This window comes from Oncorhynchus masou, chromosome 32 (assembly GCF_036934945.1).
Source record: "Oncorhynchus masou masou isolate Uvic2021 chromosome 32, UVic_Omas_1.1, whole genome shotgun sequence".
NCBI lineage: Eukaryota > Metazoa > Chordata > Actinopteri > Salmoniformes > Salmonidae > Oncorhynchus > Oncorhynchus masou.
In genome coordinates, this window is record NC_088243.1 from 63,271,325 (window position 1) to 63,284,769 (window position 13,445).

Genomic DNA, 13,445 nt, shown 5'->3' on the forward strand with positions numbered 1-13,445 from the left:
ATGTCTTCCATGCGTTCCATTCCATCTACCACATAATGATGTACTTCGGTTTCGCAGGCGGAGAAAGTCCTGGCGGTGAGGCACATTCTTAGATAAAAGGAAGCTATCTACAACCAAAAAGGGTTCTTTGGATATCCCCATAGGAGACCCCTTTGAAGAACCCTTTTGAGTTCCATGTAGAACCCTTGCCACAGACGGTTCTACATGGAACCCAAAAGGGTTCCCCTATGGGGACAGCCGAAGAACACTTTTGTAACAATTTTTTTCTCTCCTAAGTGTAGCCACAGATGGCAGACTTGGTGCCCTTGGGACCAGTATTTGTCATGAAGCTTAACTTTATACCTTCCTCATCTGTCTCATCTCAATACAGCGAGAAGGGGCTGGTATTTGTCAATTGCTGGAATTCATGGCAGCACGAGCCAATGGTAGCCAGTCCAGTCCGTTCATGGCATCATCATAAGCCAATTCTTAGTATCACCTCACACCAAGTTGCTCATATCTATATCTAGACCTCTATACCAGGCGGTGTCACTTTTTTCTGCTACCGGATGGCAAGCGGTACTGGAACACCAAGTCCAAGAGGCTTCTGCTTCTACACCCAAGCCATAAGACTCCTGAACAGCTAATCAAATGGCTACCCAGACTGTTTGCATTGCCCCCTTATCTATGCATAGACACTAACTTTTTTTCTGATAATTGAATCAATGCATGAAAAAAACCATGTGGACAATGTTATGTGTAGTAATAATTGTTTATGCCTCTACAGTTGGCATGACCAATATGGGCTACTAGATCAGTGGTTCCAGTTATCATGCTAGCAAAGGTAACTGAAAGTGGTGACTCCTTGTGGACTGGTTTGAACAGGAGCTCTTATTTTTAATCAACCGAGATTAATTATTTATTTCTCAAATGTAGTTGACGAACAAAAGACGTAATAAAAAAAATAGGATTATTCACACAGCGCAAACACACTGGGGTCAAAATCCCCTTTGACTTGATAAGTTTCAACTACACTGCATTCATCACTCAGTTGTGATTCATTCACCACTTTTAGCTCAGTAGTCAGGAGAGGAGACAAGGAAAGGAGACTACCACACCAATGCCTCCTTGCCTTCAAATGATTGAGACAAACCCCATTAATTCAGACAGTTCTCGAACATCCTTCTCCAGAGCAGAGTGGTCCCCTAGCCTAGATGGATCCGTCGGCCACCCTTCTGAAGAGCGTCTGTCGCTGCTGGGCTGTCATGTTCTCACAGCTCTCCAGCAGGTTGGCCACGATGAGGGTCTGCTGGATAGTCTTAGACTTGACCCACACCCGCCCGTTCATCCCCACCACGATCTCAAAGGGGAACATCTTCTCCAGGTCCTTGGCTATCTCACTCTGGGGTGCCAGCAGCCTGGATAAAGAGAGGACAATTACTATTCAGAACCAGGGTCGTGTTGAGTGGTGCAACATTACAGAATGTTTAGATGTAGATCATATGCTGAATGTTAACTGTGAGGCTGTTTTGAATAACACTTGCTAAATGACCATAGACTAGTTTTATTATTGTGACATACCTGCGTACAAGTCCTAGGGACACCTTGAAGAGAAGCCCGCCTGCTCCAAACACCCCCATCCCGTTGGCTCGTCCACAGCTGTCTATACACACCAGCTCCGGCTCCATGTCTTTGTTGGCAATGATGAACTGAGAATACACCAGGTCCCCCACCTGCAACGGCACCACAGAAACAAAATTGAGAAAGACTAGTGCCATCAAACTTTAAATTTAATTGATTTCAGGTGAATTTGACTTTCTTTACGTGCTCACATGCCTGCAATTGATTGTTAGCTGAAGTTTGTAGTGGCTGTTTAAAAGAACAGCCCTGGATGACCTTTTCTCTTGGCCCATAGACTACTTTTTAGGGTGAAGAACCATCTAACGTCAAGTTGTAAAATAGTGAGCCTTCCTCCTGGAAGAATAAAGAAGTGTTTGTGGCAATACTGACCTGCACATTAGGTCTATTCCTCTTGGTAGCCCCCTCGAAGGCGAGGTAGGAGAGTGACGCCTGCTCACTCCCCCCTACATCCACCTTGAAGATGTCACCTGACTTGGCAGTTATGATGCCAATCACACTCTCCCCCTTTCCTGGAACATACTGGGCGAAAGGAAATAAACAGCGAGTCCATAACTTACTTGAAAAGGACACTGCCTGTGTTGTGCCGAAAATCTCCCTCCTGACAGAATTCTGCCCCCCGCCCTCGCGTGAACGCGCGGCTAGTTGGGATTTCTGCTCTTCACTCCGTTGTCAGTTTAGGCTACATTTCACTGAAAACTGATCTGCAGGCATTACTAGTGCCCCCCCCCTCCCCCCTCGATCAAAACACCATAAAATTAAACGCAGCCTAACTGATCATTGACAGCTGCCTTGAAGGACACAAATAAAAAATACTTTCTTACTAAGATCCGTGAAATGTAGGCTAAACTGACGGAGTGAAGAGCAGAAATTTCAACTAGCAGCAATGAAGAATGAGTGTCAACGCTTTCACGCGAAGAGATGGGGATTCTGTCAGGTGGAATATTTGTCACAAAAAAGTCCAAGTCTGGTACTAGAGTGCAAAATGTTCATGCATGCCATCAATTTCACCAACCTTTTTACCTCATTCCTGCCAAGACCATATTTGTATTGGGGTTGTGAATTGTCTGTTTACTGTGACAAAGATGGTAACGTTAGCTAACTAAATATAGTAGCCATACTCTGCAGAGATACCATAGGCACGCGCCTTTCTTTGTAAAACACGTGGTTACCAACGCATCGTGCGTTTCTTCTTCAAACGCATATAATGAATCTGACCCTGAATGATATCGCTAGGTATCTAGATAGGTAGCTATTTATCAGTTATTCAAGATGCATACCCTCCTTTGCTGAGAGTCTATCCAGTACAGATTCGGTTGTTTATGTCGAAGGATTCCGCTTTTGCAAACGAGAACTTCATCTCCGTTTCGCCGAAGCCCTGGTCCACAAACAACTTTCTCGGGTTTGCTGTCGGTGATCCTTTCAGGCATTTGAAAAGAAAATACATCTCCTGGTAATAAAACATCACCAACTTTATCTTTGAAACAACTCAGCATGTCTGCAAATGTGCACTTCTGATAGGGGAAACAATAAATGTGACACAGGAAATCGAGGAAGAAAAAGCAAAAACGGAAGTATATTTGTTGTAGCTCACCCATGTGGTTACTACAAGTTCCTACTACTAAGAATGTGACTTTAATGTATTGTAGGTGTAATATATTGTGTATTGTATTCCAATCAACATACTACGTGAATAATGACGTAAAAATAGGACAATATAACACAAACAAATAAACAAACCATGTGGACACAATAATGAGCATCTGGACATTTAATGATAAAAGATTCCACAGGAGCTGGGACTGAAATCGATTTATTCTTTACAAAGATAATGTTAAGATTGAATACAAATCAATATGATTATAAATGATTGTGTGTGTACTGTGCATGAGTGTTCCATAAAAAACTACTTCTACAATCACAGAAAGAATCAAAGATAAATGTGATGATAATCACATTCACAGCGGAATCATCTGTACTTGAGTAGGCTACTCTTCAGCAACTTCCGTCTTTCACTATCAAGATGTCTGCATTGGTTTCCCTTAAGAGAGACACAGAAAGAAACAGCCAGTAAGATTTTTTAAAGCAAGCAAAACGTCTCTTATAAAGCTTTCCAGTGGACTAATTCTGTGTTTTCTATAGATCTTTTTTCATAGGTGGAGTAGAAAATCACTTGCCTAGTCACCAGATCTCTTTGTTCAGATCCTGCAACCAGGCAAATGTAGCACCACCCTGTTCTTACTGGCTATAACAAAATGTACAACTGTGCGTGGATGACGCTGGGGGTGTTACAGAGATGAGCAGCACACCCAAACAATTAGAGAGGAAACATTTCAGGATAATTAAACTGATATATGGTAGACTCACAGCCGGTGAACACACAGAGAACACTCGTTGGGATAAGTGTTTCCATCATTACCGCACACTGGGGAGTAGTTGAGCGGGCATGCCTGGGATTGGCTCATATCCCCACAAGATGGCTAGTAAAAGAATAAAATAACATTTCAAGATGATATCATCTTGCCACCTGGAAGACTAAACCAATCCTGGTTGTCTATAGTCATGCATGGACATTCTCATGAATTCATTTGGAGTTGCCACATTAGTAAAGGGAACTGTAATGATAATATTGTAATGGAAGCCTCACCCTCCTGTAGAGTCTGGACTGGTCTGCTGCGTCTACTAATGTGACATATAACCACAAGTAGAATTTAACCTATTATGCTTTACTACCTATCATTTATTATCATAACTGCTAATGAACAGTACAATCTGTCATGTTTTGACAAACTACTGTTCCTAAATGGAAATGAAACATGAATTATGTACAGAATAGGCAGGCATTTTGTTCATATAAATGATTAATGTATTTACCTGCAGAAAAGAAGACAGCCAGGCAGACTAGCAAAAGAGTTTTCCCAATCATGTTCATGTGGTCTGACCAAAAGAGATCCAATTCAACTGATAACAATAGTTGGTATAGGTCCAATTACTGAATGCAGCTCCAAAAGTACACTATAATTTCTATGATGTCGTCTTTGCTACTGTATTATCTGCGATGTGCCTTGCTCAAGGTCTGCTGTTGGTTTAGTCCCTGTGGATGGAGTGGCGTTGTCATATAGTGGAGGTCGCGTCTGTTTGTCTGTGAAATAATGTGACCCTGTGTTGGGTAAAGCTGATGTTTTGACGGCATTGCACCTGACCAGCCCGCCAGCAGCAGTTACGGCAGAGCCCCCCTATTGTCTATGCCTTTATTAAGGGATGAACATTCCTACTGCCTAAATATTGCTGAGCGCCCAATAAAAACGGGGGTGTGACACTGGTTGTTGATGCTGAAATGCATACATGTTGACCAAGAGAAACTATCAAACCTTACTATGTAATGCGTTTTTTTTAAAGCACTGAATTAAAGACCGTACATTATGTTCACTGAATTTGTACCAATTTTGTAATATGTTGGTCCCCACAACAACATAACCTGGTCTTGTTTTCACCTGTATGTATACTTATATTGGCCGTGTTCGAGAGCATCAAATCGATGATGCAATGTGAGTAAATGGTGACTGCTTGACTGATCTACAAATAACAATGAGTAGTTATTAAAGATGCATGGTGATTTGTAGCTCAGTCAATCGGGAGTCGCCTGCACTGTCGGCTGCAACGTCGACAAACCCAATGTCTTTGTGCTAATGCTAACGAGGCTCTCATTCACATGACTTCTACTATGTACAGTCAATCAAATATGATTTATATAATAATTTTGCCACAGAAGGCTCAATACGGTCAGGTAGCGTTGGGCCAGTAACCGAAAGGTTGCGGGCTCGAATCCCCGAGCTGACGAGGTAAAAAAAATCTATCGTTCTGCCCCTGAGCACGGCAGTTAACCCACTGTTCCCCGGACGCAGAAGACGTGGATTTCGATTAGGGCATCCCCCGCACCTCTCCGATTCAGAGGGGTTGGGTTAAATGTGGAAGACAGATTTCAGTTGTACAATTGACTATGTATTCCTCTTTCCCTAAATCCTAAAATTTTGTGACAGGGAGGACGAAAGTTTGAGATGAATCAGACTCGAGAGGGGGTAGTATTAATCTGGTTGGATTAAATATTCGGAATAGTAAATTATACTTTTCAAATTTTACTTTATTATTCATAATATTTTAACTCACCCAAGTGTGGATATACATGTCATATTTCATTATTCCTATGCGTTACCAAATTACATTTTATCTTCTCCCTTGGACCATCATTGAGATCTGAAAGGTAGCTCAAAGGAGTATGTTTTTCATGGATCTCTAAATTTGAGCTTCTCTCGGTTTCCGTAGTCTACAACTGCACAACGCCAAAGAGTATCTATGATATTGACAAGATAGCCGAGTGACCGCTCTAACAATGGAAATACATGTCCACAATTGAGCGTAGGCAAGTGAGATCAGGTGGGACCATTCTAGCCAATGAGAGGACAGATGCGCGTGTGAACAACAGGCTTATGTTAAATTCTTCTATAAGAATTTAACGACTGCATAGGGCTATGTTTTGGATGACTGGCTGCGAATGTTTATTGAATTGTTTTATTTCTGCCTTTTCTATTCCAGACATCTGAAATTCACTAAAGCAGCCCATGTATGTAAATTTAGTCTTTCACTTTTCAATAACTGAGTTGTTTTTCTCAAAGTCGCCGGAAGGCCACGTGCATCCACTTATACATGAACATATGTGTAACAGACTAAACTTATATTCGACACTCTCTCATAGACTTCCATGCAAAAAAGGACAGAGTAAATCCTTTTTGGGCGGAGTAAATCCTCCCGCTTCGCCTCTTCGGACAGCTCAAAAACAGTTTACTGAACCAGAGATTTGTAAATAATGACGATATGCTAATGTCTCCGCCCAACAAAGACAGGCGATGGAGTTTAGGTCCAAAAGAAACCCAAATAAATTCATTATTTTGTACAGATTTGGACGAGAGTGAAACGTCTCGCTCTGCCATTCTCTCTGACTGAACTCGCAAGGTGCTCTTGGTTACTTTTTGTGACACTAGTGTTATTATAAAAACTTTCAAGCGAAATGTTTACAGTAAGAAATTCATTTCGCAGATCGTCAAGGCTTATAGAAAATATTTGTTTGAAAAATGGTGACGTGGTAAGTTTGGACTATTATAATTTGGTCTATTTTGACAGTGGGATGAGGGCAAATTCCAATGCAAATCGATTGTTAACATTATTTTAAAAGTTCAAGTTTGTAGCTTAACAGTCACCAGGTTTGACAAAAGTCAATGTGAGTTTGTTTATCTATGCAAACGCTTTTTTTGTTGTTGCAATATCCGCGTGGTATTGCGAAATCTTGGAAACAAGGAGAGATTTGCCCTCGGTGTATGTAGCCCAACCGGTCGGCAGATGGCACTATTATTAATTTCACGTCGTTTGACAAATTATTGCCTTAACTTCATTAAGTCATTCTATGAGAATGTCATGCATGTTATGTTTTATTTACAATGGACCTATAGGATACAGTGTGTGACTTGTTTTATAATGTACCATATCTAACTTTGCATAATAATGTAAGATTGTCTTAGATTTTCGAAGCAAGAGTACGAGTAACGTTATGCAATATAATTCATGCACACTGCAGACATTTTAGACTGGAAGAAGTCACCAACTCCAATGTACGACAGACCTTTGGACCAAACTGAATGAAAAGTTGGGTAGCAAACTGATTCCAAAACGCCAAGGCCCGGTTTTCCAAAAGCATCTCAAAGCTATGTTCAATCTCCGAGCTGTTTCCCAAAACCATCGTTAACGTTGCCCTTGAACACGCTTGTAGTCTAATTTTTGCCTCCGACCACTCGTAGAAAAGCCAAGTGCCTCGTATATGCTTTTTTTGCCCTACCGCGTCACTTTAGGCCTATAGGCTACACAGAATATCTCCGCTAAATATTGGGTTTATCAGTCTGTGACCGCAGATAACCTCAGAACAAAGTTCACTACAAATACAAAGTTACCAATGTCTTTGCAATTGATACAAACAAGTGAAGTAGAAAAATATGCTTCAAATTAAAACTGAGATGACTGCATTAAAAATATAAACAGTAGACCTATTTAAATCATATTGAAATACATTCCATGTTCAATCAATTTAGTTATATTTTGCTACAAGCGAAAGTCTGTAATTTGTGTCTCTATTTTATGATGCGTAGCCTAACTGTGCGCAATGACGTGTCAAATCCGTGATTTAGGGCATTTTTATTGGGTAAGCAATAAGATACGTCAATATTTGTAGCCGTAAATAGTAATATTTTTCTAGAACCTGATCCGTCGTCAGTATTATGAAATAATTCAAATGTAGAAGTTCTATTTGCATTCAGAAAGCTGACCCGTGAACAGCACTCCCTTTCTTTCGATCATACCAGTATCGACACATGCTCCAACGATGTATTTGCGTGGTGTTTTGGGAAACATGTATCTCGGGCGGTTGAAGGAACGATGCATCAATAAAACATCGGTTAGCCTAAATTCCATCGTTATCGGGAAACAGGACCAGAATAGTTTTGCTCATAGGAGTAGGCAATTAGTTTAAGATTAATTTAACGTGATAAATAGCGGAAAGACGACACCAAAGGTTTGACTAAAACTCACATTTAAGTCATGACATTGAATAAAGTATCCAGCTGGGTCCCTCAAGCAAAAAAAACATGAAATGAAGAGAGAAATTAGAATACATATAGTATCTTATTAGAATTTCATGCTGTCAGTAATGGACAATTAATTCAATGGTAACGGAATTATGCTTAGACTCCCAATTTCTTTAAAACAATTAAATAAACAAATGTTAATTTCAAGGTTTAACAAGCCATACTATGCACAACGACTACTTTGAACAGTTTACACAGTACATTAAAAAAAACTGCAGATTCAAAGTTTGTTAACAGAATTTCTGTAAAATCTCCTTCAGTTTTATTCTGTTGCCAAACGTTGGATATGCAAATTTCTTCCTGTAAATGTGTTTTTGTAAAATGTTGAGTGGAAATTATTAAAAGTAGTTCCTGTGCAAACAATTCTATTGTTTATTAAACTTTGAAATCAATCGTTTTTGTTCGTGTACTTTAATCTGTCTCAGCAAAATTCGCTTCCCATAGAATTAATTTAAAACCCACATTGAACACAGGGTGTCAGCAGTGACTGTACTTCTCTCCTGTCAGGCTCTAGACTGTATTTCCACTGGCCCCCAACAGCAACAAGGGACCTTCTATGAATTCCGTACCTACAGAATCCTTCCAGAGAAGAACGCTGCCTTCCTCAAGCTGACCAATGAGAAGATCCACCTGCGTACTGCTCACTCCGAGCTCCTGGGCTACTGGAGTGTAGAGTACGGAGGCTTGAACCAGGTCTTCCACATCTGGAAGTATGGTGAGGAGGAGGCTGAGAGCAAGCTAGGGCTTTGAGAACCAGTCCATGTGTAATTCAGTCAACTCAGGAAATACTGTACATTGAAATTGTATAAAGAAATGGATATTCACCTACAATAAGCAAGCACTCATGTTTGTATTTCGGAATCCTAAATTGACTCTAAGGGAACCTGCATGAACTCAAGCCCAGAGAACAATGTAAAATAAGCCATTGTATCGTCAGTATATCTCACTGTCTCTCCTGTTGTTGTGTTGCTATGTAGACAGCTATGCTCAGCGGGCAGGTGTGCGCGCATCCTTGGCTCAGGACCCCAAATGGATTGAGGAGTACATCTCCAAGGCCATGCCCATGCTCATGTCTCAGGACAACGAGGTCACGTATTTGGTACCCTGGAGCAAGGTGGACAGGCCACCCAAGGAAGGTGGTGAGTAGCTGAGTTAAATAATTACCCTCTTGTCTGACACGGTTTGAGTTTAGTTGTCCCAAGACAAAAAAACAGAACTTCTCCCTCCTTTGTTTGTGTGTATTTGTGCGTGTGCATTGACCTTTTGTGTTTATTTCCTTGGACAACACTAATCTTTTTAGAGTAGTTCTATTTCTTGTAAGTACAGGACAGCACCTTGTGTTTTTAGCAGGAAATGAAATCAGCCATGTTTACCCAAAAGAGGTGGTGGCAGGTAGCCTCGCTTCTTAGCATGTTGGGCAAGTAATCGAAAGGTTGCTGGTTTGAATTCCCCGAGCTGACTAGGTGACTAATCTGTCAATGTGCCATTGATCAAGGCACTTAAACCTAATTTGCAACTGTAAGTCGCTCTGGATAAGAGCGTCTGCTTACTGATTGAAATGTAAATGAGTGATTTCCCACAGGGAGGAGTTTAGCCTCATTTTAAAATGGGTTTTTGAAACGTAAAGCACATGACATTCATATTGATTTGGTAAACAAAACCACTGTGTTCCAATTAAGAAAAAGTTCCTTTCAACACAGATCTGTAGTGCTATGTTGCATCACCCTCGACAGTTGAATGCACTCAGTTAACTGCTCTAGAATTAGTGTTCTGCCAAACCACTGAGCTCGATTTAAAGCATTTGCAGAGGCTAGGGGTTGGTTTAAGAAATGATGATAGTTGGATATGTTGCATATTATTAAGGGCGTTGTGTGTGTTTCAGGGGTATATGAGTTGGCATCGTTCCAGATGAGGCCAGGAGGCCCAGCAGTGTGGGGGGAGGCCTTCCAGGCTGCAGTCAGTACCCACGCTGCCGGGGGGCATGCCCACCTGGTCGGGGTCTTTCACAGCGAGTTTGGACGGCTCAACAAAGGTACAGTAACAATCGGGTCAATGATTATCAGGATGGAATGATCTAACACATGTGTAACAACACTGATATTATAATATGAATGCAAGAGTGTGAGGCAGAATGGGGTTTCTCCTTGTTTGCCAGTCAATGCTCTGTGGTGGTATGAGAGTCCGGACCAACGGGCAGCAGTACGCCACAAAGCCCATGGTGATGCCAGGGTGGTGGCAGCTGGTAAGCCCTTCAATTTATTCCCCTTTTAATCCAAGAAGAAAAGGGAATTTTGACAGCTCTATTCACATTTTACTTTCTATCCTGCACTCTTCCAAATCTCTCTCCCCAAAGTGAGGGAGAGTGTGACCTATCTGGAGTCGCAGACGAGCAAACTCATGTTCCCCTGCCCCTACTCTCCCCTCAAGTGATCTCACACTGAAACCCAGGATTAAAGGGACTAAACCTATGAGTCTTACACTGTTTATAGACCTAAGTAGAGGTTATAAAATGCTACTGAGATTTCTTAAATCAATCAACCAATGGTGATCATATCATCTAAATGTGATGACAGTTGCACTCAAACAATGTATTAATTGTAATTATGAATGTTGTACTGATATCAATATATGTCACTCAGAACCAAGTATAATTAGGACCTTGGCTATAACAATGTTTATTTCATTCTACTGAGGACTGTTCAGTCTTAACAATAGATGGCTCTTGTGAAATGCATTTATATGTTGTAAAGAACTGCTTGTTATGAAATGTCTCTGTCCTGAATCAAACAGTTATATTAGTAATGGATTAGATTTATATTATATGTATTATAATATATTACATTTAGACGCGTGCATACGTTTTGCATATGGGTGGTCCTGGGAATCGAACCCACTACTCTGGCGTTACAAGCGCCATTCATACTATATTAATAGGTATAGATAATTGTGCCTTATTCATCATGTACATACCACATGAATACTTGTCTGGACTAGAATGCGCTTTTCTGTAACCTTTGTCAATAAGAAGGTTATGAGAAGATGTATGACCAATAAAGACATATTTCAAAATGAAACATTCTGCTAAAATGTGGTTTTGGACAGGATTAAGTTTACGGCCATGTTGACACAAGATTAAGAGAATGGAAAACACTTGCCAGGACTGATGATTTGCTGGGTTTTATTGTGTAAATAAGTATTGTACAGGGCGAGTAACAGACATTTCCACAGCCTTTCTCAATACATTAAAAACAAACAGCTATTAAATAAATAATTTTCTTTGTAGGATTCTTTCTTTTTGATCAAAAACAAAACAAACAATTGTATACAGTCTGTGGAAATTCCAGTGCAAAAACAATATTCCAATTAACACCACAAATAAAGTGCTTGGAATGTTGAACTGCCCTCATTTCAGGCAAGCTTTGTTTCAAAATACTGAGTCAATTTCACCCGAATGACCACAAAATGAATTTCACAATAAAATGGCACTTGACTGCACCGGTCTCTGCAACGATACATGACAAGCTTCCAGGTCACGCGTTATGACAGGAGTTCAAAACTGACACGGCACGATTGGTCCCTTCCAGTGTCCATGATGATGTTACTCGATTTACTATTATCAACCCATGGAGGGAATGTTTCTGTTTTCACCTAGTGGTTAGGTGGTGAAAATACTGAAGTATCCTTAGCAGTTTGTCTGGCAGGGCACTGTGGTATGTTGTGTTGAGGTATTCATTGCAAATGTTGATAATGTGTCTTAACCCACAAACAAATCTTTTAGTTTTCTGTAAAAGCTATAAAATGTTTTTTTATATATATTTATCTTGTAGTTATTTGCATATCGTACATTGAAAAGTGTACTTAGTCTCTGCAATTGGAGTGTTTCAAAATGGCTGAGTCCACTACATAGTAAGGTACTGAACTACAAGGAAGAACATTCATAATTACAGTAATGCCACAATGTACTTAGCCAAACAAAATTAAACTATTCCTTGATATATAAATAAAAGGTACATCTTTCAAAACAAAATCAAACCAATTCAGATTCTACAGTACAGCCCTTGGCCACAGAAATGATTGGGATTCTTCATCATGTAATTCTGGTCTTGGAGAACAAAACCAAAAACAGACCATGAATTATTTTCCTATCATTGGTAGAAACCAGTTAATTGGAATTATACAAATGAACACAGTTTCCTTAAAAATATACACTGCATAACGTCTGCTGAAGCACAGGATAGAATTATGGCAGTTATTCCAAGTTTAATACTCTTTCTCCTTAATGACTATCGTGAAGGGCTCTCTGGGCCTCAACTCACTTCAGCACGATTGGGAAACTTTGCATTGAGCTTTCCAGCCGGGCCCTTCCGAGGGCAACACCTGGCTGAAGAATTAAAACGTTAAAATACTACTGTAATAATACAAGGACATAAACTCAGTCCAACACTGTTTGCGGGTTCCAGTTTTGGGTGGAAGATGGTGTCTGTTTGCTCACACCAAGCTCTCCTTTAGCCTCTCCTCGGCGAGCTTCTCTTCAGCCTGCCGCGAGCTGAGCGGGGTTGTGTCCATCACCGCCTCTTTGCGCTTAACTGAATTGTCTTTTGAGTGGTAATCGTCACTCTGGTCCTTGGCAAAGTTCACAAACACCTGGTAGAGAAGAGGGTGTGTAAGCTATTATCAATGTGCATCCCAATCCTCAATAGCGTACATGATGCTATGTCCAGTCTACTAATAAAAGAACATGCAGGAAGACAAACATGCATAGTGCTGTAATCCACAATCACACCTCAACGAAAACAACTCTTGACCACAAAACCTTAAATCAGTGACGGATGGCGTCTTACCTGGTCCAGTGTGGTCTGCGACACAGAGTAGTCTTCTATCCGAAGCAGGTCCTTGTTCTTGGCCAGGATGCTGAAGATGTGTGCCAGGGAGGTGAGAGAGGAGGGCAGCTGGTACTGCAGCATGTTTCTGTGCTTCTCCTTCAGGGTGCTGCCCGGCAGCTCGCTCTCAATGAACTTCATCACCGGCGGCAGGTCAGGGTCCGCCCCCGCCACACGCAGGATGATGGTGTACCCGTCTCCGAACCTGGAGAGACAGAGGGAAGGAGAAAATATTGGGGAGGGGACAAGGTGAGAATTA

The 13,445-nt window shown here is 41.0% G+C and overlaps 4 protein-coding genes across 5 annotated transcripts in view; 1 reads left to right on the top strand and 3 right to left on the bottom strand.

Annotated features, from left to right (window-relative positions):
* Nucleotides 1-870: 870 nt before the first annotated feature.
* On the bottom strand, nucleotides 871-3,160 carry LOC135526440 (exosome complex component RRP40-like). The gene is made up of 4 exons (XM_064954812.1): nucleotides 2,898-3,160; nucleotides 1,990-2,139; nucleotides 1,561-1,712; nucleotides 871-1,397 (listed from the first exon to the last, which is right to left on the bottom strand). Exons 1-4 carry the CDS (start codon nucleotides 3,111-3,113, stop codon nucleotides 1,190-1,192), a joined length of 726 nt encoding a protein of 241 aa, XP_064810884.1. The 5' UTR covers nucleotides 3,114-3,160; the 3' UTR covers nucleotides 871-1,189.
* Nucleotides 3,161-3,373: 213 nt separating this feature from the next.
* Nucleotides 3,374-6,014, bottom strand: LOC135526442 (probable pancreatic secretory proteinase inhibitor). The gene is made up of 4 exons (XM_064954814.1): nucleotides 4,492-6,014; nucleotides 4,265-4,299; nucleotides 3,985-4,097; nucleotides 3,374-3,658 (listed from the first exon to the last, which is right to left on the bottom strand). Exons 1-4 carry the CDS (start codon nucleotides 4,547-4,549, stop codon nucleotides 3,613-3,615), a joined length of 252 nt encoding a protein of 83 aa, XP_064810886.1. The 5' UTR covers nucleotides 4,550-6,014; the 3' UTR covers nucleotides 3,374-3,612.
* A 481-nt stretch (nucleotides 6,015-6,495) lies between these two features.
* Nucleotides 6,496-11,380, top strand: nipsnap3a (nipsnap homolog 3A (C. elegans)). Its single transcript, XM_064954813.1, has 6 exons — nucleotides 6,496-6,757; nucleotides 8,814-9,021; nucleotides 9,284-9,445; nucleotides 10,189-10,338; nucleotides 10,462-10,548; nucleotides 10,660-11,380. Exons 1-6 carry the CDS (start codon nucleotides 6,683-6,685, stop codon nucleotides 10,734-10,736), a joined length of 759 nt encoding a protein of 252 aa, XP_064810885.1. The 5' UTR covers nucleotides 6,496-6,682; the 3' UTR covers nucleotides 10,737-11,380.
* Nucleotides 11,381-11,467: 87 nt separating this feature from the next.
* Nucleotides 11,468-13,445, bottom strand: part of LOC135526439 (phospholipid-transporting ATPase ABCA1-like) — a 41,608-nt gene continuing 39,630 nt past the window's right edge. For both annotated transcript variants that reach the window (XM_064954809.1, XM_064954810.1), the window contains 2 exons: nucleotides 13,148-13,391; nucleotides 11,468-12,950 (listed from right to left, as the gene is read on the bottom strand). In XM_064954809.1, the coding sequence (XP_064810881.1) occupies nucleotides 12,795-12,950; nucleotides 13,148-13,391 (400 nt within the window). In that variant the 3' untranslated portion in view covers nucleotides 11,468-12,794. The remainder of the gene's footprint in view (nucleotides 12,951-13,147; nucleotides 13,392-13,445) is intronic.